The sequence below is a fragment of the Pyrus communis genome, chromosome 15, assembly GCF_041283825.1.
Source record: "Pyrus communis isolate YQ-2024b chromosome 15, ASM4128382v1, whole genome shotgun sequence".
Taxonomy (NCBI): Eukaryota; Viridiplantae; Streptophyta; class Magnoliopsida; order Rosales; family Rosaceae; genus Pyrus; species Pyrus communis.
In genome coordinates this window covers 28352007-28379991 of record NC_142579.1, presented here as the reverse complement: position 1 = coordinate 28379991, position 27985 = coordinate 28352007, and the positions used below count along the sequence as shown (strand labels likewise).

Genomic DNA, 27985 nt, shown 5'->3' with positions numbered 1-27985 from the left:
ATGACTGACAATCACTCAAACTTTAGTATTTGACATCTACTTAGTTGTCAGTTAGCCATTGATGCATTGTAAAACCAACTTACATCCATAGTTGACAATTATTAATAGTCACTCACATGTACGTGGATGATCGCTAGTGGTTGATAGATTATTAGATCCAAATCTATCAACCCAATTAGATTAACCGCATACAAGTGATTGTGTGTGCAATTGTCACTGATGACACAAATAACAGTCGTCTGCCAATGCATTTTAATAATCACTCACATCAACGACATGAACTATCAGTCACACATCTGTTAAACATCTGTTAATGCGTATTGAGATTCACTTATATTGTAGCTGACAATCGCTTTGTCATATCGATTTCTTGTGTCATTTACAGTCTACTATTGAAATTCAAGAATACACAAGTGGATACATTTTTTCTTATGATAAATAACTTTTTCATGATACGTGAGCATGACCCTCTGCAATTTGCATGTTTGATTACCACCTTTTGATGCACCGTATCCTAGTCACATTCCACCAAGGTACAACAGTTTTTCCAAATTCCCCTTTACTTTTCACTGCAATTAGCGATAAGAATGCACCCCACATATGATCGTTGCTTTATTGCTTCCATCCTCACAAGTCACAACAAAAGCCATTTACCAAAGAAAAAGTTGAGTACAGTTTATGATGCAGCAAACACCAAATACCATAATCACAAAAGCAAAAACTTTATTGGCATAATTCGCATCAATACCCAGGATAGTGTGATCCCCCCTTTTTCCCTATCACAAACAGAAGATGATATTTCCGATGCCATCGGAGAGATCTCTTATTGACACTCCAAAAATGTAGCATTGTGTCCTTTGCCTGGCGTGTCAAATATATATATATAACAATCTATAACAGAAACCCATCAGGTACTTTGTCAGAAAAAACTTCTCGAGCGGAAACAAATGACTTGCACACGTATCTTAAAAATGGTTATACATGGCTAAGTACTGTCCTCACGGTCTTCTATTTTCTTCCATCTTCTGTCGCATTTTGTATTGGAGAGTGGCGGGAGCACAGTCCAATGGTGTTTCCCCTGTGTGTAAGAAGGAGCCAGTCAAGTGGTGACCAAGTGATGCAATATGTGAGCAAAAGTTGCCTACTAGCTACTAAAGTGTTCCCGGCTATGATCCAAATGTGAGCGAAAGAAAAAGTTCATCTATGACTCAACAGAACAACATTGATACTTGTATTACTTTTCTTTCATCTATGACTCTACAAAACAACATTGATATTTATGTTACTTCATCTAAACAGGTACCCTCTGCATGCACCCCACTTCCACGGGCGTACGCACCACGCTGGTAAGACATGCACCTTTATGCAAGGGGTAAGACAACTCATGATGGTGTCTTGCATTCGGGAAGCAAAGTGCACTTATTGTCACCACCTCTCATATCCCAGCTTTTGGGCAGATGATCGGAGAGATTCACCAAAAGAACAACCAGATGGATACAAACTAGGCTAAATGAAGCACAATTCGACCATTCAAACACAAAAATTTATGTCGACAGGACATTCCCCACTCATGCCTTGGTAATCTTTATTAGCTATCTTACAAAATAAAGTTCAGCAACAACTTAAAATCTAAGAAAACTGGGGAAAAAAAATTACCCTGTGCATTCTTGTAGTCCAGGCTTGCTCCACCATCCATGAGGGCAAAAACAATCTCAGTTTGATTAAAGACCGCTGCCTGACATTAGTGTCACAAAAAGATATATAAGCCCTGGAACCATTTGATACATGCACAGACACAACAGAGAGAGAGAGAGAGAGAACATACTAAATGTAGCAAAGAAAGTCCTTGCTTGTCATGGTAATTCACATCAACACCCTGCCAAAATGAGAGTGTTACATAAAACCCACTTTTTAGATATTAATTTTACTCTAACTGTTACCTCACTCAGAAGCTTCTTGACGGCAGCAACGTCACTATTCTTTATAGCTTCTCTCATACCCTAAAAAAGCACATAAAGAAGTCATAATCTAGAGCAACTAAATTTCTTCTGCATGATTGTACCTTTGGTGACTAAATAGAAAACTTAAAAGTTATACCTCCCCGTTGGCTTCATAATCAGTCTGGGTTTTATCAGAAATTCCGTTGTTCGCTTGACCAAGATTGAAGACAGAACTGCAAAGTTTATACAAATAATTACAGACCATTACACAGGGTACTTTGGCACCAACATCCCACATAGCCAGTTTACAGTTAAGCATAATGCAGAAACATTATTGTTTACGAACATCAATGTTTATAGAAACAAATGGAGGGAATGGCCATTATAAAATGGCTACATTTTCCGAATATAACTGCATGTCTACATTGTGAGCTTATCACACAGAAATCACATAGTAAATCAAGATTCAACCATTATCCATTATGTCAGGCCAGGAGTTACAGGTATGGCAGACAAAAACCTAGAGGCAACCAACCTCTGCTTGCTATTAGACGTGGAAGCTTTGGGTTTTAAAGCAGTTTCTGTCTTCTTTGGTTTTGGAGTCGGCCGAGGGGCAGAGGTGGATACGGTTTTGCTCTGCCACAAACAAAAATATAACCTTGAGATAAATACAATGTGCAGAAGCAACATCCAAAGAAATTGGAAAAATTATACCTGCAAGGGAGCTGCATCCACAGATGGCACTGGCGCTTCACAAATACATAAAGGCATTCCACACTTGCAGTCTGAAATGGCTGGGACAGGCTGATACTGTACAGTTGGTTCAGCCCTTGAATCTACATCTGAATCAATGTCCAATCTAGAAACTGAAGATGTTACACCATCAACTCCATCCGAAGAAGCTTGTCCATCACGTTTGGTAGTTCTGTGCAAAAACAAAACCCAAAATGACCCAATAGTAGAAAAGATTTTTCGTTTCCTTCAAAGAAAATAAAAGGAAAAATAATTGAGAGAAGAAGACCAAAGGACAAGAAGTCCCAACTTTAGCAATTCACCGTGGGGTAGCAAAACAACAATATCAGAATGGAACACAGATTAGGGTGGAAGCCTGTAAAGTGCTCAGTATTCTTCACTAACATACTTTTTGAGCAGTAGGGCAAAAGGAAAGAGTAAGAAGTACAAGTGTACATGAACAACTACGCACAGTAGGGGAAGGCATGGCATGAATCTCCATACGTAAATAAGATATACAAATGAGTACACCTGCATGATCCTTTTCAGGTTCATTAGCCAATTATTGCCACTAAAGCACCTTCACCCCTGGACAAACTCAAACACTGAAAGGGGGTTTCCTTTCCATGATTCCATTATAGCTTACCCTGAAGGCCTAGCAATACTTTATTACCAACTACTTAAAAGACCAGTAGCCCTTGAATGTTTAATACAACAACAACAACAACAACAACAAAGCCTTTTCCCACTAAGTGGGGTTGGCTATATGAATCCTAAAACGCCATTACGTTCGGTTTTGTGTCATGTCTTCCGTTAGATCTAAGTACTCTAAGTCTTTTCTTAGAGTCTCTTCCAAAGTCTTCCTAGATCTTCCTCTACCCCTTCGGCCCTAGACCTTTGTCCCGTAGTCGCATCTTCTAACCGGAGCGTCAGTAGGCCTTCGTTGTACATGTCCAAACCACCGTAACCAATTTTCTCTCATCTTTCCTTCAATTTCGGCTACTCCTACTTTACCTCGGATATCCTCATTCCTAATCTTATCCTTTCTCGTGTGCCCATAAATCCAACGGAGCATCCTTATCTCCGTTACACCCGTTTGATGTACATGTTGATGCTTCACCGCCCAATATTCTGTGCCGTACAGCATCGTCGGCCTTATTGTCGTCCTATAAAATTTTCCCTTGAGCTTCAATGGCATACGACGGTCACACAACACACCGGATGCACCTTTCCACTTCATCCATCCAGCTTGTATTCTATGCTTGAGGTCTCCATCTAATTCTCCGTTCTTTTGCAATATAGATCCTAGGTAGCGAAAGCGGTCGCTCTTTGGTACTTCCTGGTCTCCGATCCTCACCCCTAACGCATTTGGGCCTCCATTTGCACTGAACTTGCACTCCATATATTCTGTCTTTGACCGACTTAGGCGAAGATCTTTAGATTCCAACACTTCTCTCCAAAGGTTAAGCTTCGCATTTACCCCTTCCTGAGTTTCATCTATCAACACTATATCGTATGCGAAAAGCATACACCAAGGAATATCATCTTGAATATGTCCCATTAACTCATCCATTACCAATGCAAAAAGGTAAGGACTTAAAGATGAGCCTTGATGTAACCCTACCGTTATGGGGAAGCTTTCGGTTTGTCCTTCATGAGTTCTTACGGCAATATTTGCTCCATCATACATAACCTTTATAACTTGGATATATGCCACTCGTACTCCTTTCTTCACTAAAATCCTCCAATGAATGTCTCTTGAGACCCTATCATACGCTTTTTCCAAATCTATAAAGACCATGTGTAAATCCTTTTTCATATCTCTATATCTTTCCATCAATCTTCGTAAGAGATAGATTGCCTCAATGGTTGAGCGCCCTGGCATGAACCCGAATTGGTTGTCCGAGACCCTTGTCTCTTGCCTCAATCTATGCTCAATGACTCTCTCCCAAAGCTTCATTGTATGACTCATTAGCTTAATACCCCTATAGTTCATGCAATTTTGTACGTCGTCCTTATTCTTGTAGATAGGCACCAAAGTGCTCTTTCGCCACTCATTTGGCATCTTCTTCTGAGTTACTCAACTCCCCCAGAGAAGTACTCCTTTCATGTCCTTCACTAAAAAGATTATGAAAATAACCTCTCCACCTGTCTTTGACCGCGTTCTCTGTAGCAAGAACCTTTCCATTCTCATCCTTGACGCACCTCACTTGGTTTAGGTCTCTTGTCTTCTTTTCCCTTGCTCTAGCTAATTTATAGATATCCAACTCTCCTTCTTTGGTATCTAGTTGCTTATACATATCATTATAAGCCGCTAGCTTAGCTTCTCTCACAGCTTTCTTCGCCTCCTGCTTCGCTATTCTACACCTTTCACCGTTTTCATCGGTCCTATCCTTGTATAAGGCCTTACAACATTCCTTCTTAGACTTAACCTTTGTTTGTATCTCCTCATTCCACCACCAAGATTCCTTTTGGTGTGGAGCAAAGCCCTTGGACTCTCCTAATACCCCTTTTGCTACTTTTTGGATACAACTAGCCATGGAATCCCACATTTGGCTAGCTTCCCCCTCTCTATCCCACACGCATTGGGTGATTACTTTCTTTGAAAATGACTTGTTTTTCTCCTTTTAGATTCCACCATCTAGTCCATGGGCATTTCAAGGTCTTGTTCTTTTTTCTCTCTCTTTTGATATGTACATCCATCACCAACAAGCGATGTTGATTAGCCAAGCTCTCTCCCGGTATAACTTTGCAATCCTTACAAGTTATACGATCCCCCTTCCTCATTAGAAGAAAATCAATTTGTGTTTTTGACAACCCACTCTTGTAGGTGATCACATGTTCTTCGCTCTTCTTAAAGAAGGTGGTGTTGGCTAGGAAGAGATCATATGCCATTGCAAAATCCAAGATGGCTTCTCCATCCTCGTTTCTCTCCCCAAAACCATGGCCACCATGAAAACCTCCATAGTTGCCTGTCTCCTTGCTCACGTGTCCATTTAAATCTCCTCCTATAAATACCTTCTCCGTCTGAGCGAATCCTTGACTGTTTAATGAAAGAAATCAATGCCACCTTTAGAACCAAGGCAATCAGATGTAACCTGAACTGTAGCTTTTTACTGGGAGTTGCCATCTGTGGCAACTTCCCTTGAGTTTCTATTTCTAGTCGGCTACTTAAGTTGGTTGACAAATTTGCAAGCTTAGCTCACCAAGATCAATTAAGTTTTCATTAAAAATAGGATTTCAAGAGTCTTCAAGCTGCAACCAGTGATTCATTTCCATCGTCAATCAACTCCAGTAGTCACAGCAAGAACTCACAAACATCACAGACAATATATATTTAGAATATTGCTAGGTAGACCAAATTTGCAAATCATGTGATGTGACATCAATAGGAAATAAGCACGTTAATCAACACTTGAGTAATAATCCAATCATCAACAACCACGTCAAATGGTTTTTAAATTTGGTTTAAAAAGATTGTCTCCCTAGCATTACCCTTAGAATTATAATGGATTCGATGAATGAAAAACGCCAAAACAGATAAGATATACAATTCAACAAGCATGTATAGAAGTATGCGTATTCTAAAAAGTTCAATGAGGAGTAATTTACCGAGAGGAGTCATTGAAACATTCACTGCAAACTCTAACGGGTGAATAAATGCCAAACTGTGGTAAAGCCTGAGATTGCAAAAACACGATCACTAATTAAAAGTTCATCAATTGGAAGCTTTGCTGCAAAGATAAACAAAGCTTTAAGGAAAACAAACACACCATTTGGTTTGCCGAGTGTTCGTGGCATAATGTCCGCCCACAAGACCGGCAATGATGCTGCATAAATCATAAGCTAAAGAGCATCAACTGCGCTGAATAAACTACTCCAAAAATAGTAACTTTAGTTATAAGCATTTGGGTTCATTAACTCTAAAGTTGCTTGTGACAATCACAAACAAGAAATGCTGAATGCTTAAGTTGGATTCAAAGGTTGTAACTTGCGGCAAGATGATCAATCAATAATACCAATTGGAAAAGAAAAAAAAAACCCAGTTTTAGATCATCATAAAAGAAGCATCATGGCCATAAAAATCAAATTTTCAGCTCTGATCTTACCCAATTGGGAAAAATTTAACTAAAACTCTAAACTTTGAGATCCCAATAAAGCATGGGAAGCCATGGCAGTGGAAATTATGTAAAGGGGTCCTTCTGGATTCGATATGAAGGAGAAACTAAATAAAAGGGTACTCCTAAATTAATCAAATTCCATTACTTTCTGAAAGAAAAGAAAAAATCGTAGGGAGAGAGATGGGTACCCGTCGCCTGAAAGCGTTAAAGCTGCATTTGCAGACGTCGCAGCGCGGAGCTTCTTGGAACGACGGAGGCTCCATTCACTCGCATGCAAATTGTGGATCGATTTTTTATACAGACCGAGTCAATCTTCAATTTTCATGGCTTCCTCCACCATCAAGCTTCGAGCATTTCCATTTTTTCACTCGGCTTTTTCTTTACCCGGCAGATTTCGGGTTACCCGCCGAGTTTGGCTTCCGGTTTTTTTCTTTTCTTTTACTTTAGTTTCAAAGGATTAAATTTGAGAGATAAATGCTAAATAATCACAACCGTCCGGAACAGTCAACGTGTTGGACGGTGCAGATCTTCTGCAGATTCATTATTAATTTTCAGAAGGGAATAGTAACACCCAGTACATTGCAAACGATAATTTATCTTTTGAAAATTATATCATGCGATTAAAATTGTTTTTTTTGTTAGGTGATAGAAATTAATAAGATTGGCTAAAAGCGTCACGCGCATTATAATTTTTCTTTAGAGAGCTATTAAAATAATTTTTAGGTTTTTTTTTTCAGTTAAAATTCAACTTTTAAATAAAGAACGTGATTTGACTGCAAATAGTTCTAAGCAAATCATTAGAAGTACATTATGATGTTATTGGCACTAGGTAAAAAAAACATTTACACTCTTAAAGAGGATATTTTTTCTTTCATTTTTTAGTGAAAAAGAAGCTACTAGAATAGACTGGTTTAAATGAGTTTTTTAAATTCCGTCTATAATTTGCATTTACTATTTCTTACTCTAACCGTTTTTTCTTAACAAGATGGATAACGCAACGCAAGTCAAATTAACTTTAAAATAACTTTTTTTAAGTGTTAATATCAAAATCTAAGATGGTTTTATAATAAAAGTGAATGTTCAAGTCTAATCTTTAAAGAAGTAAGAAAAAAACAAAGTAAATAAATAAATGCTAAAGAGACTCTCAAAAGAGAAACTCTTTATGAACTTTCTATCACTTCTTATTTTTTGCATAATTTTCATGCTAATATTATAAAATATTATGCAAAAAACATGAAATGTCGAAAATTCTATGAAGACTTTTACTTTTAAAAGATATCATGTTGCATATCTCAAGTAAATAACATTTTATGTATGGGTAAGATTTTTCCCCGAGAAAGCAATAACCCAACAACACACATAATCAGAAAGTAGAAACATAGTTGTGACCACACGATCGTATGTGGTCACGAATACGATAACATCAACGGCGACGTACAGCACACTCCAAACGCCAGGGCATTGTCGTTAACGTTTTGAATTGCAGGAAAGCATCTGGACTTTAAACACGTGGGGAAATTGAAAAAAAAAATGGTGAAAATGAATTAATAATTGAGAGATAGGTTTAGTTGGCCACGGGAGGAAGCGGCTTTTTTTTATGAGTTGTTTTGTGCTTCTCTATATTTTCTGTGAAAGTTGTGAAGCAAGCAACAACCTGTGAGGAAAAAGCAATGGCGGAAAAAGCAGAAGTTGGTTGTGATGTGAAGCTTTCAGAGATGGAGAAAGAAATGGTTGCCCAAAACAAGCCTAACCAGACAGAGGGTGATCTGCAAAACCTCAGGTGATCTCAAATTTATGTATAAATTGCAAATTTAGAAACTTATTTTTGTTGGTTTTTTTTTCCTTCCCTCTTTTGATTCGAGCGATATTCTAATTAATTTAAACTACGAGAAGGGTGACTTCGAATTTGGATGTTCAGGAGCACTTTGTTCTAGCCAACTTCGCTACGAATTATGGGTATGAAAAGGGTTTGGAAAGAAAGGGTCAATCTTTGACTGAAATTTGGGTTTAGGAGGATTTTGTTTCTGTGGTTTGGAACAAGATATTTATTTTGCGAATTATTGGGGGTTTTATTGCAAAAGACAAGAAATTTCAGCTGCACTAGTTGTAATTTTCTGGTTTTAGATAAGGTCAATTTGGATTTGTGTGCCTCCACGGTTGCAACTTTCAGAGTGGTACTGTTCATGTTTGTTTCCATCGGATTTTCCAACGTTGTTTAGTTTGTTGGGTAGCATTTTGGAAAAATAAATGGGATTTAGTTTTTGATCTGGCTTGTTAGTTTTATGATGCTGGTAGATTGTGTTTGTGCTTCATAATTTTTTTTTTGTCAAACGATAGATTTTGTTAGATTAGGTATTAGAATAGCCACCGATGAGGTTCGAACCCATGCTGTCATGCAGGACTCAACTCCTTTCCACCACTGTGCTTCATAATTTTGGGTTGGCAGGAAATTGGATCTTTGTGGTGCTTTCTGTTTTGGAAACAAGAAATTAAGGCAGAATATATAGTAGATTTGGTTATTATGTAATTCTGTTTCTTTTAACTGTAACTCTAGATTTGGGGCTTGTTTGCTTCTGTCAAAAGCGCGTCTGCTAGAAGTGCTTTTATGAGCTTGGCTGCTTTTGGAAGAGTTAAAAGCGCGTCTGACTTGTTTTGGCAACTTGGCAGTTCTTCCCCGAAAAACATCAAAAATTTTATAAAATTCAAGTGTTCGTAAAAATGAGCTTCAATGACCTAGAGACAATTTTAAGTTTTTTTTTTTTGACAAAAGTAGTCAAAAGTGCTTTTAGCCTTGCCTTGCGCTTTCTTAGGCTCACATGAAATTTGGTTTGTCGTTGTTCTTTATGTTTGAGTGCCAGGAAAGGACCATCTGCACCAAACATTACCAGTCCTGCTCCGGCTCAGCTTACCATCTTCTACGCAGGGAGCGTTAGTGTGTTTGACGCAATTACTGCAGAAAAGGTAGGTTCTTTTCTGTCCTTAAATAATGTAAGCATCAAGCAATTTGCATCTAACTCTGTCATTTACGTACTTGAGTTTTTCTGTACTGATGCACTTAAATGCGTAATAGGTTCGTGAACTTATGCTTATTGCGGCTGCTGCTGCTGCTGCTGCTGATAAGAAGACCAGTGATGTGAAGAATACTGCGACAAGCGGTCCTCCAAGTCCACTGGTTCGTACAGGGTCGTCTTCGCTGCAAAACTCTTCTGCTCCTGGTTCACCAGTTGTCCAGCCCTACCCTGATCAGAAGAGTTCCATTAGCAAATTGGAAGCTGGTAAGAATTCAATACTTCACCAAGACATAGTAATGTCGATGCAATAATTGTAAATTCCTTAACGAGATTATTAATGATGGCTACACGGTTCCCACTTCCTTGTTTCTGTTGGTTCAGGGTTTCCCATTGCAAGGAGACACTCTCTTCAGCGCTTCCTGGAGAAGCGACGTGACAGGTACCCCCTCTCCAAATCCTGTGATGGGTTTTCATTTTGTCACCGTGCCTATGCGGCCATCTCAGTTTACACATCGATCACTGTGTTTTTATTGCTCCTTGTTCATTCTTGCAGGTTGGTCAGCAACAGTCCATATCCTACTTCGCCAGCAACACCGATGGGCGACAACGCAAAAACTAATCCGAGCAATAACGCTTCTCCGGGTGTGGGTTGCTTCAAACAATCTGCCATGGTTCAGGAAGAAACTCAACCAAGTTCGGTTGCCTAGCCAACTTGAACTTCTATGATTCTATCCTATTTTATGTCTCAGCATGTGTAGTAATTTCGCAAAGACGTACATTTAACCAGTAACTGTTGTGTTTAAATTGCCCGTTCGTGCAATCGGGTCCGCGCGTGTATAAATCATCCGTCGATTGAAACTGAAAAACAACCCTGAATGACAGATTGGTGGTCGACGATGAATTATGTGTTTGATTGGTGACGAAGAATTTGTAAACTTGTTAACCCTGTTTATGCCGAGGCGGTTTGATTGTATTCGTTATGTTATATTACGTTGTGGACTTGACTATAACAAATGACAAACTATTTGTGTTGCCTCGGTCGTGTGGTGAACATGAAGCTACTTGTTATAATAAATCCAAGTTCGCTTTGCATTCTATGGCACCGCGAAATGTATATCAATTGAGCTCGGTTCGGCAGTTTGTGTTGGAACCAAATTTGCACGGTTAGGCACAGTGGCTGAACCTCAAACTAAAGCTCCGGTGCGAACATGTACTGTATGAGCCCCCAATCGAGGGGTTCAGCGCGTTGCATTCCATTTCACGCAATTCCTTCGTTCTGCAAAATCTCATATGCTTTGCCGCACGGCACATCACAATCTTGCTCACGTTAAGCAATGTGGTGTGCCATACGGCAAAGCATATGAAATTCTTATCCACGAGGTTAAGCAATGTAGAATTCAACTCAAGAAGTTTTTTGTTTCGCTTCCTTGGATTTGAACTTTCATTATAGGCAGAAGCTACGAGCACACCACAACCACAAGCAATTTTCACAGCCAACAAATTGCTTCTTTTACTCTGAAATATAGGAAATACTGGAAGGAAACACATGCACAAGCAGATGAGGAAGCATATAAAATTAACAGTGAGTAATCGTCGATAAAACATATGAAGTTTCAAGCACCACATCTTACAACACAAAGAAAGATCCAAAATACCATACGCTAAACTCACATTTATTGCCGTCTAACTTACATTCTGCGTTTTCAGTGTGCGCTACGCAGAATTCCATGTAAGTAGCCACCGGTCATTACAAGTGACACAAGTGATACAACGCCGGCTGGAAATACCTTCCCTGACTTCTTGAAACGAGAACCCATCACTGCTAGGAGGGCAGCAGACAATCCTGGAGGTAGGAGAAAATGAAAATTAGTAAATTAGTTAGGGTTGAACAGAATCAAGAAACTCAACTGCACTTGCAAAGAGCAAAAAGGGATATCCTAGAATTGTCCGTATTCTGCGGCATCAGACAATTTAAATATGTCAAGCAAACATAATCCACAAATCAACTACTGCAGCAACTATCAACATAAGTAAATGGGATGATTGCGACGATCACTTACCAAGCCCGATAGATGATGCAAACACTGGTCTTACAGGAAGCTGAGTAGAAACATAAAAGAGTAAGGCCGCTGATATTCCCCCTGCCAACAGTGACTTCTGGCTGCCACTCTTCAAAAAGCCCATAAGGCCACCCACTGTCAAAAAAGCAACTGGACATCAATAAACTGATATGTTCCTAGGGATAATTGCTATCCATGAGATAATTATTTGATTCCCAGGATTTTGTTGTCTTGGGACACAAGAAGCTAACTGGAAGTTTAAAACCGAGGTACCCCGAGTACGAAAGACTTAGTGACATTCGGAAGATACTAGACTGTAAAAGCTTCTCGAACTAAAAGAAAAATTTGTAGACCAGTTAAAAAAACTTCGAACTTGCAAACACAAAAAGTCTTCCTATGGGAACCAACCATATCTATAACCCGACCTATATTGCAACGCTACTAAAAATCACCTATAAACTTGCAAATACACATTACAACCAGTATTCATAACTCCGTAGCCGAATCAGAGATCACCAATAAATCGGAAACCAACCGTTATACTATTCGACATCAAACACGAAATGCTTTACTTCCTTTGACATTACAAGCACAACTCAAGGCCTAGACACAAAATTTAGCGACAATCGCAACAACCCCACAGGCAAAATCTAACTATTATCTACCTTCCTAGTCAATTTTACAAGATAATCAAAGATGTTAACTTTAAATTTTACAAGCTAACCAAAGATGTTAACTTCACATTTTACAAGATAATCAAAGATGTTAACTTTATTATTTACAAGCTAATCAAAGATGTTAACGATTCGAAAGCAAAGGAATTTGATTGATTACCTCCAACAAGGGCAGCATATCCTAGGGTTAGTTTCTGAGACATCGACATCCCTTTCTTCTTGATCTCTTCAGGTCCCTCCTCGCCCTCCCCTTTACCCTCACTATTATCACCTCCACCTCCACCCCCTCCGCCGCCGCCTCCTCCCCTGCCGCCAAAATCACCCCCACCGTCTCCGCCGCCGGCAACCGGTTCGATACCGATATCCTTGATTCCCGAATCAACAGTGAATATGGTGGTAGTTTTCGTGTCGGAAACCACTCCAAGTTTTTGAATCGACGTGGTGTAGCTCAAACCGCGAGACGCTCCCAATCCGTGAAAGGTGAGATTGTTGTTGTGCTGCAGGCGCCTAGCTTCGCCGCCGCCGAGGAGAAGAGAAATGGTGGTGTTGTGGAACGCTCCGATTTTGGGGCGTAGGAGGAAAAGGGAGGACTGGGAAATGCACAAGTCTGCCATATGCGTGTGAGCTTTTTAATTTGGTTTCTGGATTCTTCGTGTGGCTTTAGGTTTATTTCTTCCTTTTTTTACCTTATTGACAATAAATCGTGGGCACTACATGCTACTCCATGTTGCATGTCCGAAGAAGAAGAAAATATTTGAACTTTTTTTGCTATCCATTAGGAGAACGCTAATCACTCGTTTATTTTCTACATAATTGAATTGAAGAGTAATCAAAATTAAATTTATGTTAAAAGTTGTTTACTAAACCATTTAGAAGTGGATTACCCTTCGTGTAAATAATATCGTTTGTTAAAAAATAACTACGTAGAATCAAAGTAAAAATGATGTTTATTTCATAAAAATTGTTTACTAGTTCACTGATGTAATAAAAAACTAGCTTGATTACTAAACTGTTCCATTGTAAAATAATATATTTTACATGCTAATTAATTGTATCACTAATATTAATTAAACACCCTATACAATTTTTTTTTACCAAAACTTTAATTATCCTAAAAATACGTAATTGTTGTAAATTACACTTATTATGTGGCCGTTCACTTGCCAATATGTAACATGTAATTAGTTAAGATATTTTTTATGCAAATTATGTCTCTAGGGTTAATTACACATAACTCCTCTAAATTTTTTGTGTTTCACAAAGCCTCCTCGTGTTTTCAACGTATCACAAATACCCCTAACGTTTTAAAATCATTTTACAAATCTCCTTCCGTTAGGGTTCCTCTAGTTTGATGCTGACATTAGCGTAAACTAATTTTAAAATAACAAAATTAACCTTGTATAGCTATTTTAGTTAGAAATATGATATCACACTTATGGCCCAACACTCCAATTCACCAATCGCCTACATTAAACATGCTATCCTTTCCGCTCGGTGCTCTCTCTGTCCTTCAATTTTCTCTGGTTTGCTCTCACTTCCTGTCTCAATTGCAATTCGAAATTAGTTTTATCAAGTTATAAAAAGTTATTTTTTTATTGAAAAAAAAAAGTTATGCATCGTCACTTCTTCATTTTCTAGGAAACAAGTTGACCTTCTTTGTAAAGGCCCAATCAATAAAATTAGGAAAGGCCCATTAGGCCCAAGATGAAGCTTCCTCACCAGTTCCACTAGAACAAACCTCACTCACCCACAGCAAATCACAAACGAAATCAACACATCCTGCTTCCCTTTCCGCCAAATATAATCAACTATGCAGCGTTCGAAATCCCGCCAATTCGATCCCTGAACCGGTGAAATCCAAATCGGCCCAACTGGGATCATGGGTCGAAGAATCATGGAATGGGCTGCTCGGTCCGATCACATGGGCGGCATTCCGAGGAAGATGGTGATCACGGCGGTTGGGGGTCTGGCAAAGGCCGTCGTCTCCCTCATCAACTCCACCACTGTCCACAATGCCGACACCCTTCTCCGTCTGGTCCGGTCTCGGCCTAATGGGGTCCCACTCGTCACTGTCAGCAACCACATGTCCACCATGGACGACCCCTTTTTGTGGGGTTTCAAGGGGTTCCCCAGCACTGATGCGAATTTGGCGAGGTGGGTTTTGGCCGCCGAGGACATCTGCTTCAAAAATTCGGTGCTTTCTTACTTCTTCAGACTAGGTAAGTTGAATTTTTGTTTCTTTTCTTTGTTTGATTTGGGGGTTTTTGCACATTGTATCTGTTTTTTCGAGGTGGGATTTGTTTTTGATGTGCTGATTTGGTCAGGGAAGTGCATTCCAATTACGCGGGGTGGCGGCATTTATCAAGAACACATGAACGAAGCTCTTGAGAGATTAAGTGAAGGTTCATGGGTAATAATTTCTTAGTCTTATGTTTACTGTTCTAGTTTCTGCTCAATGGGTCAGTCTAGTTTCACTTACTGAGCACTTCTGGGAGATATTCAATCATTGTTCCCTAGACTGTGAATGTACTGAATTGGATGACATATGTCGTGTTGCAGATATCACTCACCTGAGATTTTTATGTAAAGTTTGGAACTTTTGGGGTTGATGGGTTCTTCAGTTGTAGTTTGTGAAGTGGAATGTTACCTTATAGACTCGGTAGTTTTGAAAAAGTTGTTGACTTGTGCTGTGAAGTGTATATCTATGTGAAAGCTTTAGTTATTTAAATTCAAACTTTTGGATCTCTGATGGGCAGTTGCATACATTTCCTGAAGGAAAAGTATACCAGGAAGATGCACCTATAAGACGATTGAAGTGGGGGGCTGCTAGTCTCATTGCTCGTGCTCCTGTAACCCCTATAGTTTTGCCGATTGTTCATACTGGGTTTGAACAGGTAATTTTCTTTTCTTAGGATTCTTCCTCTTTATCTGAACATTTGTTTCGACCAATTCCATGTGTTTCTTTTAAGATTTTGACTAGATTGCTATTAGATGTTAGTTCCAAAGATGGAAACTTCCCAAGCCCCACCCCACTCTCCCCAATGAAATGCGATTCTGACATGTTTTCTTAACAATGCATTATTTACAACAGTATCACAAGCTGTCTGATTGAATATTCTTTTTCGATTCCTTGTGAGATGTATGACATGAACCTGGGTATTAGTTTCATCCATTTAACATGATGGTCCTTGGATGGATTCTGATTTGCATTTCCTTGTCTCTCTCTATCCAACATACTCTTTGTCATTTGTATTCAGGTTCCGATCAATTGACTGAAAACTTGAGCCATAACATTGTAACCTGACATCCAAATGGCTAGCTGTGTAGTTTTGGGAATGATTGCTTCACAGAATATCGTTGTAGAAAATTTCAGCTTTACATCTTTTTGGGGATATTAGAATTTCAGTTTGCCTCATAAGCTTATGGATTTGGCGGTTAAAACTGTTTCTGTTATGCATTCAATATGTCATGAAAAAATTGCACTACTGACGTATGGTGTATTACATATGTTGACATTACCTAAGGTGCACCAGAAAATCTAGTTAAATTTGCTGATATCATGAAACTCTGCTGTGCTTTTCAATGATTTTGTCCACTTTTCGTTATGCATGTCTTGCTCTTTGTAAGTCCTGCACAATGATGTAGTTAACTGGAGCTATTCATATAACATAACTTTATCATTTTTGCATTTACACAGAAGGTAAAAATACGTATAAACCTTACATTTTTGTGATCATCTTTTGTTTTTGGTTATTTAACTTTACCAATACAGATCTTTTGCGACCCATTTGTTCAACATTGCTCATTTCCCATTTGCTACTATTTAAATTTCCAGGTGATGCCTGAGAAGTTTTATCGTGGTAAAAGGCCTCCATTTCCGTTATGGAATAAGCACATTAAGATAATAGTTGGCGAGCCAATGGAATTGGACCTTCCTGAAATGAGGCGGATGGCAACCTTTCTGTCTCGTAATACATCACATTCTACTCTAGGATGGCCAAGCACTTGCTCTGGTGGTTTGGACGAGGCAGCACAAAAACATCTGTACAGTGCAATTTCCGAGCAAATCCAAAATGTCATGGAGCGCTTACGGCTGTTTGCTAAAAGTTTTTCAAAGTCCAAAGATCAAAATCTTTGCTAGCATAAGTAATTTTTTGAAGTATGTCCAACAGTTGGAGAATTGCATTTCAATCACCTTGAGATATACTCCTAAACGGGAAGCGTATGCAACCCTTTACTCCAGCGTTCAATCAGTGAGTTCCGGTTCTATCTAAGTAACAGGATCCTACCGGCTTCATTCTACGTCATGCAGTTGAATAGTTAGTAGTTAATTTACAAAACTTGTATTGTTTTATGAGGTTCGTTTGTATCATCGTCCATTTTGTAGTTGATTTTACGAACCATTCTTGTACCATTACTTCTTGTATGTTACAACATAAAAGGGATCGAATGACTTCAAATTCTCCTCTTACTGTTACCATGTGTACAAATTTTGAATTCGGCGCAAAATTGTCTGCAATAGCGTTTTAAAATTCATACAACCGATCCTGCTTAGTGCAATAAGACATGATCGTTGTTGTATTTATATATTTGTAAACGAATAACTTTAGAAAATTTGCATTATTGCCTCTTTTTTTTCCTTGCTAATTCTTTAGTGATGCTAAGGGCTACAACAACACTTGACCTTAAACTATCTAAAGAAGATGTCTTTATAAAGGGGAAAAAGAAACACGTGTGGGCTCATTTCACATGTTGCTCTACATTTCGACCAAACTTTTGTTGTTGCTGCACATGCTTTGTAGGCTTGTCCCAGATACAAGTAATAGAATGTATGTTGGATACTAAGATACTTAGAAATTGATTTGTATAAAGGATTCGGACGCAGAACTTGCAACTCTTAATTACTTGAGCTACAAGTCTCTTACAATCATTGCAAAACTAACAGCTCTTAATTATTTGAACTACAAATTTCTTACAATCACCGGACAATATTTAGAAAATAGAGCCGAACTAATGATAACAGAATTGGTTAGGTGGTTTCAAAATGTGAGGATTAGGGTTGCTTAAATTAAAAGGTACCATCATTGTTGGAGGGAAAAAATTGTTGCCTTGATGGGACTGGAAACTGTTAAGTGCTTTGCTGTCTCAAAGCAGAGCAGAAAAAGGGACCTTCTCTCTTTACCTGCTGCTATAAATAATTTGGTGAACGGCAGTTGGTGGCTTTTACTTGGTTGTTCTCATTAGGCCCATTTGTTTGTGGGACTTGCACACTTCTCCTCAACTTTCTCATGATTTCCCTTTAATGCAATTTTTAGCTCCTTGACTTGTTCACCTTTCTGGGTCTTCGTTGTTTGCCTTTGCCCTTTACAACATTTTATATAGAACGCACGTTCTCTTGGTCGTTTGGTAACTAAGAATTCATGGTCGTTCACTTTTAAATTTGTTGTTGAGAGCTGAAACCAAAATAATAATTGAGTGACTATGCATTTTTTGATCACCTGGTGACCACAATAACATATTTGTGATATGAAAAACGTAAATTTAATAAATTAAGCAATAAATTCATATATCTAATTTGTGTTGCTAAGCCAATCAAGTGGCAATACTCGTGGGTTGTATAATTGTATTAACTCTTGTTCTACATTTGGCATGAGGCGGCAATGCCGGCTAGCTTCTTGAGCAGTCATCATCATATGTTGGCATAATTTGGCTTTTCCATACAGCAAAGCAAGGTACTTTGCATAACCATTTTGTATAAATATAAATTAATATAGGGACCCAATTTCCTTGTTTGAAAAAAAGAAGTCGATGAATGTTAAAGATGCAGGCTCCACACTTAGATGTATTTTGGGACATGGCACCAACCTTCTAAGACATGGGGGTATTCATATACTTTTAGTTGATAGATTTTTAAGGCGATAAATCGACAAAAAGACGTATAACTATAAATGTTTTTAGTAGTGAGAATAGTCTTTTGTTATCAGATAATTAACTTGTTATGATGTTAGACTCTAAAATCTATTTGAATCACATCATTACGTTTTTTATGAGGGTTGAAATTTATTCAACAAAGAGTTTCGCTACCTTAAGACCATTATAATTACGGCCGTTCAAAAAGTAAAAATATAATCATGGTCGTTTAAAAACTGAAATCATGTCCAAACATGTAGTGCTAATTGAACTTAAACAAGATGACATATTATGAAAACCACAACTAAAAGTGTTAAATTAGTAGAAAAATCTTTTAATAAGTCTAATCAAACTTATTAGCATGTAATATTATGTTGTCAGATTATGAATTCCATTTGGACCCTAAGATGACGGGGCAAACAAAATAACAATTATTTAAAAAGTGAAATTATGTCCAAATAGGCAAATATGTAAGTATAAATTAAGCTTTAACAAAAAGATATTATTGTTATTTTTCTCTCTTTTTTCGGTAAAAGCAAGTAAAACCACTAGAGTAGGAGACTTGGAAGGTTAAAGTTAGATTGATGGGCCCATCACAAAAAGGTCCCACAAGTACAAGCTTTAGCGGATGGAAGGCCCAAAAGTTTGGGGCATTTCCCGCCCCAGGACACTCTCCAAATTACAGTACTGCCATTCCGTACATTTTCAAATTATACATACATCATATCAAAACTTCCTCCTCGGAAAAATAAATGATAATTTTGAATTGCAAATGACCAAAGGTAGAAGAATATAATGGTCATTTCAAATGTGGAAAACTCAAAGGATTGAAATACACACGAGGAAGCACCCGAACGCGCAAAAAAAGCAAAAGCTTTAAAAAATAAATGCGTGATGAATTTACGTAAATGGCCTTTGTCTTTTATAATAGTCCCGTGATTCTCTCTGCTTTCACAGGAAGCAGTGGTGTCTTGAGGATTTTTGTAGCTCAGATCTCTCTCCTCTCCGTTCGTTCAATCGTGCAGAGGTCAGTATCAAAGAGAAAGAGACCTTCTTGTTTTCCTGTTTCATTGATATATGAATGTCACATTACATTTGATTTTCTTCGGGGTTTGTTTCTCTGTTCGTTCTATCTCTCGATCTGTTATCTCCTCAGAGCCAAATCCAAAGACCCATTTGCAGGCAGGCAATAATCTTACCAAAGGTTGGTGCTTTTTTGATTTTTGAGGTATTTTATTTTCTGGGTTTGCTCGTTTCTGGCTTGATATTGCTGCCTTACCATGAAAGTTGTCGGCTTAATGCGTTGGAAATTATTAGGATGAACTGATTATGTTTTGATTGTGTAATGTTTCGTATGAATGTGTTTTTTACTTGTTTTTTTTTTGTTGCATTTGTTTTTCTGAATTTTATAGGCAGGGGAGATAAGGTTTGTTTGTTTTTTTTTTTTTTGTTCATCTTAAGGAAGATAACCTCGTACTTGAATGATTTGAGGAGCTGAAGCTGTTTCTGGGAAGTGAGTGTGTGCCTCTGTCTGTGGGGGTTGCGGTGAAATGACAATTGACCTGAACCCGTCAATGTCGCAAAGTGTCAGAACAACTAAGTCTTCTTTTAGCTCTAGCAATGGAAATGAGGATTCAACTCCTTTACACGGCTCTGCTGCTGCTGCATTTTCGAATGGGGATGATTATGACAGTGATAGCTCCAGCTTGGCACCGCAGTAAGTTCGCTTGCATATTCCTCTTGATCCGTGTCTTCAAATTTCGCATTGAATGCCTTAATTGTTCTGCTTACGAAGTCATTATGCCTGTTTTGTTTGTTAGCAAATTGTTGTTTGAAATCAGTCTTAATGTCTCATTGTAATAGTACTATTACAAAAATGGGTTCTTAAACATGCTGGTTAGCAAAACTGATGAGCAGTTTGCAGTTAAACTTGGTATGATGCCGTCCTACCTCTGACTGCAGCATTCTTTCCTCATGTTAATTGCAGAACACCAAGGACCTATTCCATGGACATCCCGGCAGAACTTGCTGGTGCCATACCCTTGATTGATAGATTTCAGGTAGGAGCATATATTCTCTCATAATCAAGGTGATATGCTTGTACAAGCTACATAACATGTGTGCGCATACATTTCAATGTTCATTTTCCTTTGGGTTTTTTGTTCCTGAAATTAAATTACTCGAAGTACATAGATTACTTATTGCTCATTGTTTTAGGGCAATAAAACAGTTGTTATGTTTTTCATGTAAATTATTTTCTTTTGAAAATAGGTTGAAGGATTTTTGAGGTTGATGCAGAAACAGATTCAGTCTGCTGGAAAACGCGGATTCTTTACAAAAAAATCCGTTGGTCCTCAACCCCGAGAGAAGTTCACTTTTGAGGATATGTTGTGCTACCAAAAGGTAACTACATGCTATGTTTCCTAATGCTTCTTTTTATTAAAATATAAAACCCTTGAAGAACTAAATTATGGGCTTTTACAGGATCCAATACCTACATCATTACTGAAAATAAATAGTGAACTGGTAAGCCGGGCAACAAAACTGTTCCAAATCATTTTGAAGTACATGGGAGTTGATTCATCTGATCGAGTTACTCCAGCAAGCTTAGATGAACGTATAGAGCTTGTTGGAAAGATGTTTAAGCAAACATTGAAGCGAACAGAGCTTCGGGATGAACTTTTTGCTCAGATTTCAAAACAAACAAGAAATAATCCTGATCAGTATGCATCTTTTTCTTTCCAGTCATAGTGTTTTGTTTCTATGATTGATATGATTTGGGTGTGTACAAGGCAGTGGTAAAACTATTGTCAATTCTATGCTCCATGAGTTGACTTAGTTGGTTTTGGTATAACAGGCAGTATTTGATCAAAGCATGGGAATTAATGTATCTGTGTTCGTCCTCTATGCCTCCGAGCAAGGACATTGGGGGGTATCTGTCTGAGTATGTCCACAATGTTGCACATGGTGTGGATATTGACTCTGAGGTTCGAGTCCTAGCAGTAAATACATTAAATGCTTTGAAGCGTTCTGTGAAGGCTGGTCCTAGGCATACGATACCAGGCCGCGAGGAGATTGAAGCGCTTTTAACTGGTCGAAAGCTAACAACAATTGTGTTTTTCTTGGATGAAACCTTTGAAGAAATCACATATGATATGGCAACAACAGTGGCTGATGCTGTTGAGGTAGGCTTATCAACTTTAATGGGAACACGGGCCTTGTGGTCAAAATTAAAATTCTAAGCAAACAGCTTTCTGGTAAAGTAAATATTTCGGGTGGTACAGTAGCAACATACTGGGTGCGTTTGACACACATTTGAAGTACCATAAGAGGATTGGGAACTGATATTTAAGAAATTTTGTTTCAATCGCTTAATAACTTGAACCTTTTTTTAAGTCCAGTAATTCTGACTATGGCATAATGACTCTGAAGTCTGAATTATCCACTATGAATGGGTAACCAAAGTTGTGTTGCTGACTGTTGTCTAAGTCACAAGGTCTTTTGCCACTGAATTTGTTTAGTTTATATTTCTGATTTGCAATTTCGATCCATCACCTTTAAGTACTCATAGGATTGTAATAATAATCCGCCCCAGTTTCTTACTGTTAAAAAAGTTCTTTATTCTTGTTCTGTTATACGCAAACTATAACAATTTCTATCTTCTCTATTATGTTTTTTAATAGTTTTCCATGTCACTTTCAGGAACTTGCAGGGGTGATTAAACTGTCAGCCTTTTCTAGCTTTAGTCTGTTTGAATGCCGTAAAGTTGTAACTGGATCAAAATCACCTGATCCTGGAAATGGTAATTCTTTTATTTTCGTTCCTGATGGTTTCCTATGTTAGGGTTCACTGAACTTGATCTATTTGTCACGCAGAGGAGTATATTGGGTTAGATGACAACAAGTACATAGGGGATCTATTAGCAGAATTCAAGGCAGCAAAGGATCGAAGTAAAGGAGAAATATTGCATTGCAAGCTGACATTTAAGAAAAAGCTGTTTCGGGAGTTGGATGAAGCTGTCACAGATCCAATGTTTGTGCAGTTGTCCTACGTTCAGGTGCGTAATTTCTATGAAAGTATTACTGAGCTTCTTAATCCATTGTTTTTTTTCTTCTTTTGGTGAAGCTCATTCAAAAAGAATTTGAGCATTGTTTGTTGACCTGTTGGTTTGTCATTGCTTTTTGAATGACATCAAGGAAAATGTTGCTTTCAAGAGCTGAAGTTGAATCGTGAACATATGACTTCTATCTTAATGATTGCTACGGTAGTATTTAACTACTGGGATTAACCTCCAAAGTTTTTTTTATATGTTGGTATGTTATAGTTGCAACATGATTATATACTGGGAAATTATCCTGTTGGAAGAGATGATGCTGCGCAGCTTTCTGCATTGCAAATCTTGGTTGACATAGGATTTCTGTGCAATCCTGAATCATGCACGTCAGTGTTCTCGCTACCTTTTTTTTTGTTCCATATTTGATTTGGCTTCTTGTTATCTGTTATTGTTTTAGAGTATGTCACATTTATAGTTGGCCTTTCTATCTTGACTTGAGGTTAATATTTTTCAGTGACTGGAATTCGCTTTTGGAACGCTTCCTACCCAGACAAATCGCAATCACACGAGCAAAACGAGAATGGGAGTTTGATATTCTTTCACGTTACCATTTAATGGTAAGTTACCGCAGAGGGGTAAAACTTTAAGTTGCTATTCATTGCATGGAAATCTGTTGCATGAGTTCTTATATACAGTTACATTAAAAAGGAAGACAAATCTTGATATCTGATTTGCTTGTCCGTGACTCCTTTGATACAAGACATTGTTATTGTATTGTAGGAAAGTTTGACAAAAGATGATGCAAGACAACAATTTTTGAGAGTACTGAGACAACTTCCTTACGGGAATTCAGTCTTCTTCAGTGTTCGCAAGATTGATGATCCCATTGGACTTCTTCCAGGGAGAATTATTTTGGGCATCAACAAAAGAGGGGTGAGTTTTATACAAATATAGTATATGTTCCTGTGTGCGCACCTCGTTTTAACGTGATAGACATTATGATATCACATTCCACAGGTTCATTTTTTCCGTCCAGTTCCAAAGGAATATCTACATTCAGCTGAGCTAAGAGACATAATGCAATTTGGTAGTAGCAATACTGCTGTTTTCTTTAAGATGAGAGTTGCAGGTGTTCTTCACATATTCCAATTTGAAACAAAGCAGGTTTTGGCACCTCTCTAAATTAGCTGTTTGTTGATTGATCGTTTTTGAGGTTTATAGGCCTCTTCACTTAAGTTTCTTTGACTTATATTATATGCATTTCTCCTTTCCTTGCAGGGTGAAGAAATTTGTGTTGCTCTTCAAACACACATAAACGACGTCATGTTGCGGCGCTACTCTAAAGCTCGGACTGCTGCTAGTGGTTCAACAAATGGAGATCTTTCTAACAATGTTAAGCCCTCCGATGGTGAAGTGTATGGAAAACGTGTACAGGATTTGTCAAAGGCTGTTGGAGAGTCTCAGAGGAATGCTGATCAAGTAAGAAAATAAGATTTAAATGTGCTGAAATGTTGATTACTGCTATTATCTGGTGGTTGAATGAAACTATGTTAATTCAGTTGCTGGAAGAATTGTGTGAAAAACAAAAACAAGAAGCAAAAATGCAAGAAGAATTAGAAAGTTTGAAACAATCCTTGGCATCTGAGAAGCAAAACCTGACAGAAGTTAGATGTGATCATGATAGGCTTAGGTCATCGTGTGACGAAAAGGATAAGGCGCTTCAGGTCAGTATCACTAATTTTCTAGAATCAGTATTTGCACTCAATGTGCTTTAAATATTTTAACCGATTCTCAAATCTATTTAGGCTGCACTTCTAGAGAAAAAAAGCTTGGAAGCAAGGCTGCAGAACTTGGGTAATCAAGTGGCAGAGAAAAGTAACAAAACACAGCAAGTTGGTGGAAATAACCACGTAAGTTTTTGATGAAAATAAATTTTGGTATCAATTTAGTTAAGTTGGTTCTTTCAAGTGATTTATGATAAGGCACTAGGGAATTTGAAAACAATATCTTACACAGGTATTGCAAAAGCTCGAAGATGAGATAAATCTTCGTGGTGAGGAGTTGTTAGCAAAAGAAAAAACTATAAGGAGACTATCTGATGAAAAAATATCATTGGAGCAAAGACTATCTGGGCTTGAAAAGGCTAAATCTGTTGAGGTGATGCCCTTGACGTCTTAATTTGGTGTTGGTTCGTTGCTTCTTTTTTAATGTTTTTATTGTCTATGTTTCTGGTAGCTGATAGAAGAATCAAATATCTTAGTGAGTGTTGATTATGCAGATTGATTCTATTGAGAAAAAATTTGAGCAAGAGCGCAAAGTGTTAAAGCTTCAAGTGTTCGAACTTGAAAAGAAGCTTGAAGGAGTTAACCAAGAATTAGCAGGTCTTAAGTCAATTCTTGCCACCAAAAACTCTGAGGTTGCTGAATTACAAAGTAGCTTAAAGGAATTGGAGGAACTGAGAGAAATGAAAGAGGTAATGATCCTGTACAGATTCTTTAATGAAGCTTTTTCTTTCGTTTCTTATATTTATTTTATGTACAAGGTTCCGGTTTTGAAAATGGTAAACATTGCCAACAAATTCATGTTTGATTTCAGGACATTGATAGAAAGAATGAGCAAACTGCTGCCATCTTGAGGATGCAAGGAGCTCAACTAGCTGAGATAGAAGCGCTTTACAAAGAAGAACAACTTTTGAGGAAGCGATATTTTAATACTATAGAAGGTTGTCATTCCTTGAAATCTTTCCAATATTTAAGCAAGCCTTTTTTTTTCTTTCCCTTTAGCATCACTGACGTGAGGTTTTTTCCATTTATCTACTTTTCAGATATGAAAGGCAAGATTAGAGTCTTCTGTCGGTTAAGACCTTTGAGTGCAAAAGAAATTACAGAAAAGGAAAGAGATGCAGTTAAAAGTGTAGATGAGTTCACAATTGAACATCCATGGAAGGATGACAAATTGAAACAACATATGTATGATCGTGTATTTGATGGTAATGCCACCCAAGAGGATGTATTTGAAGATACAAAGGTAAGTTTTTTTTGTATTAAACAGTTATCATCGAAAGAGAGCTAATTTTTTTTTTTAATTGATATGAATATACTTTGTAAATCATGTCTAACATGTTTGTTTATGTGCACATAATGCAGTATTTGGTACAATCTGCAATTGATGGGTATAATGTGTGCATATTTGCGTATGGGCAAACCGGTTCTGGAAAGACATATACCATATACGGTTCAGAAACAAATCCTGGACTTACTCCACGAGCTACTGCAGAGCTGTTTAAAATATTGAGGCGAGAGAACAACAAATTCTCATTTTCGTTAAAGGTATATCTTGTTGGTTCTGTACAATGAACAATTTTAGTGGTTGCCACTTGCAATCCTTGCAAGAGCAAGATAAGATTGTTAAATGCTTTCTTTTCCTATGAACATGTGAAACTTCTATATAGTAAGTACAATAAAAACGTCCATATAAATAGAAGAAAATGGGAAAAAAAATTACAAATTGGACAAGATATACGAATTACATTCATTGTTAAAAAGGTCCATAAGTTTAACACCCTAAAAAAATATACGAATTACATTCATTGTTGTTGTTTAGGCTTGGTGATGGTTTTTTCTTTTTATTAATTACTACTAGGTAATTTGATCCAAATTATTTTTGCGCAGGCATACATGTTGGAGTTGTATCAAGATACACTTGTAGACCTTCTCTTACCGAAAAATGCCAAGCGTTTGAAATTGGAGATCAAGAAAGATTCAAAGGTAATCTCCTTACAAATCTCTAATACTTTGTAATTCTATAAGCATGTGTCTTCTGATTAGACTGAAGAGTATTTTTGCTTAATCATATTTGATCCTTAATGCATGTTATTTAATTTTTTTCATTTATTCGGATCTGATAATTAGTATCACATCTTTAAGGTCACTCAACGGTTAATTTGTGATGTTAGGGTATGGTCACGGTTGAGAATGTAACAGTTCTCTCAATTTCATCACACGAGGAACTGAAAAGTGTCATTCAAAGAGGTTCTGAACGAAGGCATATTTCCGGAACTCAGATGAACGAAGAAAGTTCAAGATCACACCTCATAGTTTCTGTTGTCATTGAAAGTACCAACCTTCAAACTCAATCTGTTGGAAGAGGAAAGGTATGTCAGTATATTTCAAATCAAATGAATAAAGGCGATGCACACTGGTTTCCGTTCACTTCAGGTCTAGTTAATCATTTGTTTTAAAATTATGTTGGTTAATATTTTTCTTTCACATAATCATGTGTAGCTAAGTTTTGTGGATCTTGCTGGTTCGGAAAGAATAAAGAAGTCAGGCTCTTCAGGTAGTCAACTTAAAGAAGCTCAAAGCATCAACAAGTCACTTTCAGCACTTGGGGATGTTATTAGTTCTTTATCTTCTGGTGGCCAACACATACCGTACAGGAACCATAAGTTAACGATGCTAATGAGTGATTCACTTGGTGGTAACGCCAAAACGCTTATGTTCGTAAATGTTTCTCCCGCTGAATCAAATGTGGAGGAGTCGTACAATTCTCTAATGTACGTCATGTTTCTCTTTATTGTTTGCTTTTTCCAAAATCAAATCATTTGACCCTTAATGTTTTTTCCAAAAGGTAACGACTACTATTTTTGCACTCCTTCATGCTAAATTCAGGTATGCATCAAGAGTACGATCAATCGTGAATGATCCAAGCAAAAACGTTTCTTCAAAAGAGATCATGCGGCTGAAGAAGTTGGTTGCATATTGGAAAGAACAAGCAGGCAAGAGAGGAGACGACGATGATTTGGAAGAAATTCAGGACGAGCGACCGGTGAAAGATAGAGGTGATGGCCGCTATTCCATGTAACTTTGCTGAAACTGGTTTGGCGAAACTTGTAGGGAAATCCTAGCATTACAAGTTTCTTGCCAGAATTTTGGAATGTAAGCTTTAGGGTTTCGGCAGGGTAGACCACGTCGAGCGAGAGCATACAATTTGGTTCAGTATTCTAGTTGATATTATATTTTTGGGGTCCTGATTCTCTCGTTTAACATTGTGTTCAGATGAGAAAAGGTTGTAACTGGGTTAGGAGGATATGAGTTGTACAGTGTGGATGGCATGTATATGACGGTTCCTTGGGCTAGCAATGCCACGATAATAGTATCGCAAGCCAATCTTATAACTGAACCATCATATGATTGGTGTTGCTATATGCAATGCAGTTTCTCAAGCCAATTCCGTTACTAATCCATCACATGATTGACGTTGCTACATGCAATGCAATATCCCAAGCCAATCCCGTTACAAAAGCATTGTGTGATTGGTGTTGCTACATGCAACAATGCAGTATTCCAAGCCAATACCGTCACTAAACCATCACATGATTGGTGTTGCTACATGCAATGCAATATCTCAAGCCAATCCCATAATTTGTAGATCCCAAGCCAATCCTGTCACCGAAACACCATATAATTGGTGTTGCTACAGGC

The 27985-nt window shown here is 37.9% G+C and overlaps 5 protein-coding genes across 8 annotated transcripts; 3 read left to right on the top strand and 2 right to left on the bottom strand.

Annotated features, from left to right (window-relative positions):
- Positions 1-698: 698 nt before the first annotated feature.
- LOC137709976 (uncharacterized) lies at positions 699-7248 on the bottom strand. The gene is made up of 10 exons (XM_068448953.2): positions 6982-7248; positions 6446-6502; positions 6285-6352; positions 2655-2865; positions 2476-2576; positions 2098-2173; positions 1941-2000; positions 1826-1876; positions 1657-1735; positions 699-1078 (listed from the first exon to the last, which is right to left on the bottom strand). Exons 1-10 carry the CDS (start codon positions 7054-7056, stop codon positions 999-1001), a joined length of 858 nt encoding a protein of 285 aa, XP_068305054.1. The 5' UTR covers positions 7057-7248; the 3' UTR covers positions 699-998.
- A 993-nt stretch (positions 7249-8241) lies between these two features.
- Positions 8242-10789, top strand: JAZ12 (jasmonate-zim-domain protein 12). Of its 2 annotated transcripts, none has more exons than XM_068471511.2 (5): positions 8242-8573; positions 9652-9754; positions 9864-10068; positions 10186-10243; positions 10358-10789. In XM_068471511.2, the coding sequence occupies exons 1-5, from the start codon at positions 8464-8466 to the stop codon at positions 10509-10511; spliced, it is 630 nt and encodes a 209-aa protein (XP_068327612.2). In that variant the 5' UTR covers positions 8242-8463; the 3' UTR covers positions 10512-10789. The 2 variants fall into 2 exon arrangements, with proteins under 2 accessions (XP_068327612.2, XP_068327605.2); XM_068471504.2 differs by having other exon boundaries at positions 8276-8573; positions 9646-9754.
- A 574-nt stretch (positions 10790-11363) lies between these two features.
- Positions 11364-13264, bottom strand: LOC137732192 (protein FATTY ACID EXPORT 2, chloroplastic). The gene is made up of 3 exons (XM_068471494.2): positions 12699-13264; positions 11865-11999; positions 11364-11647 (listed from the first exon to the last, which is right to left on the bottom strand). The coding sequence occupies exons 1-3, from the start codon at positions 13150-13152 to the stop codon at positions 11508-11510; spliced, it is 729 nt and encodes a 242-aa protein (XP_068327595.2). The 5' UTR covers positions 13153-13264; the 3' UTR covers positions 11364-11507.
- A 1018-nt stretch (positions 13265-14282) lies between these two features.
- On the top strand, positions 14283-17015 carry LOC137713898 (Phospholipid/glycerol acyltransferase family protein). Its single transcript, XM_068453252.2, has 4 exons — positions 14283-14757; positions 14863-14948; positions 15295-15432; positions 16374-17015. The coding sequence occupies exons 1-4, from the start codon at positions 14418-14420 to the stop codon at positions 16677-16679; spliced, it is 870 nt and encodes a 289-aa protein (XP_068309353.2). The 5' UTR covers positions 14283-14417; the 3' UTR covers positions 16680-17015.
- Positions 17016-19190: 2175 nt separating this feature from the next.
- On the top strand, positions 19191-27683 carry LOC137739816 (kinesin-like protein KIN-14E). Of its 3 annotated transcripts, none has more exons than XM_088685754.1 (25): positions 19191-19475; positions 19605-19652; positions 19910-20165; positions 20436-20508; positions 20720-20851; positions 20933-21171; positions 21306-21633; positions 22151-22250; positions 22324-22505; positions 22773-22888; positions 23017-23119; positions 23283-23435; positions 23520-23666; positions 23781-23981; positions 24062-24226; positions 24308-24412; positions 24519-24659; positions 24781-24975; positions 25098-25224; positions 25327-25529; positions 25649-25831; positions 26174-26269; positions 26458-26655; positions 26786-27057; positions 27173-27683. In XM_088685754.1, the coding sequence occupies exons 3-25, from the start codon at positions 19999-20001 to the stop codon at positions 27363-27365; spliced, it is 3819 nt and encodes a 1272-aa protein (XP_088541880.1). In that variant the 5' UTR covers positions 19191-19475; positions 19605-19652; positions 19910-19998; the 3' UTR covers positions 27366-27683. The 3 variants fall into 3 exon arrangements, with proteins under 3 accessions (XP_088541880.1, XP_088541881.1, XP_088541882.1); XM_088685755.1 differs by having other exon boundaries at positions 19391-19475; positions 19914-20165; XM_088685756.1 differs by having other exon boundaries at positions 19402-19652; positions 22342-22505.
- Positions 27684-27985: the final 302 nt, after the last annotated feature.

Bases quoted from the DNA above. Each gene is read 5' to 3' on its own strand.
- LOC137709976 (XM_068448953.2), bottom strand. From the start codon at position 7,056: ATGGAGCCTCCGTCGTTCCAAGAAGCTCCGCGCTGCGACGTCTGCAAA. The intron at 6,353-6,445 runs GTGTGTTTGTTT...TTGCAATCTCAG, and splicing joins AACACTCGGCAAACCAAATG to GCTTTACCACAGTTTGGCAT. The intron at 2,001-2,097 runs GTATAACTTTTA...GTGCTTTTTTAG, and splicing joins ATTATGAAGCCAACGGGGAG to GGTATGAGAGAAGCTATAAA.
- LOC137713898 (XM_068453252.2), top strand. From the start codon at position 14,418: ATGGGTCGAAGAATCATGGAATGGGCTGCTCGGTCCGATCACATGGGC. The intron at 14,758-14,862 runs GTAAGTTGAATT...TGATTTGGTCAG, and splicing joins TTCTTACTTCTTCAGACTAG to GGAAGTGCATTCCAATTACG. The intron at 14,949-15,294 runs GTAATAATTTCT...TCTGATGGGCAG, and splicing joins GATTAAGTGAAGGTTCATGG to TTGCATACATTTCCTGAAGG.
- LOC137732192 (XM_068471494.2), bottom strand. From the start codon at position 13,152: ATGGCAGACTTGTGCATTTCCCAGTCCTCCCTTTTCCTCCTACGCCCC. The intron at 12,000-12,698 runs GTAATCAATCAA...CTTTTTTGACAG, and splicing joins ATATGCTGCCCTTGTTGGAG to TGGGTGGCCTTATGGGCTTT. The intron at 11,648-11,864 runs GTAAGTGATCGT...TCCTACCTCCAG, and splicing joins TGCATCATCTATCGGGCTTG to GATTGTCTGCTGCCCTCCTA.
- LOC137739816 (XM_088685754.1), top strand. From the start codon at position 19,999: ATGACAATTGACCTGAACCCGTCAATGTCGCAAAGTGTCAGAACAACT. The intron at 21,172-21,305 runs GTATGCATCTTT...TTGGTATAACAG, and splicing joins ACAAGAAATAATCCTGATCA to GCAGTATTTGATCAAAGCAT. The intron at 25,530-25,648 runs GTAAGTTTTTTT...CACATAATGCAG, and splicing joins ATGTATTTGAAGATACAAAG to TATTTGGTACAATCTGCAAT.
- JAZ12 (XM_068471504.2), top strand. From the start codon at position 8,464: ATGGCGGAAAAAGCAGAAGTTGGTTGTGATGTGAAGCTTTCAGAGATG. The intron at 9,755-9,863 runs GTAGGTTCTTTT...AATGCGTAATAG, and splicing joins ACGCAATTACTGCAGAAAAG to GTTCGTGAACTTATGCTTAT. The intron at 10,244-10,357 runs GTACCCCCTCTC...TCATTCTTGCAG, and splicing joins CTGGAGAAGCGACGTGACAG to GTTGGTCAGCAACAGTCCAT.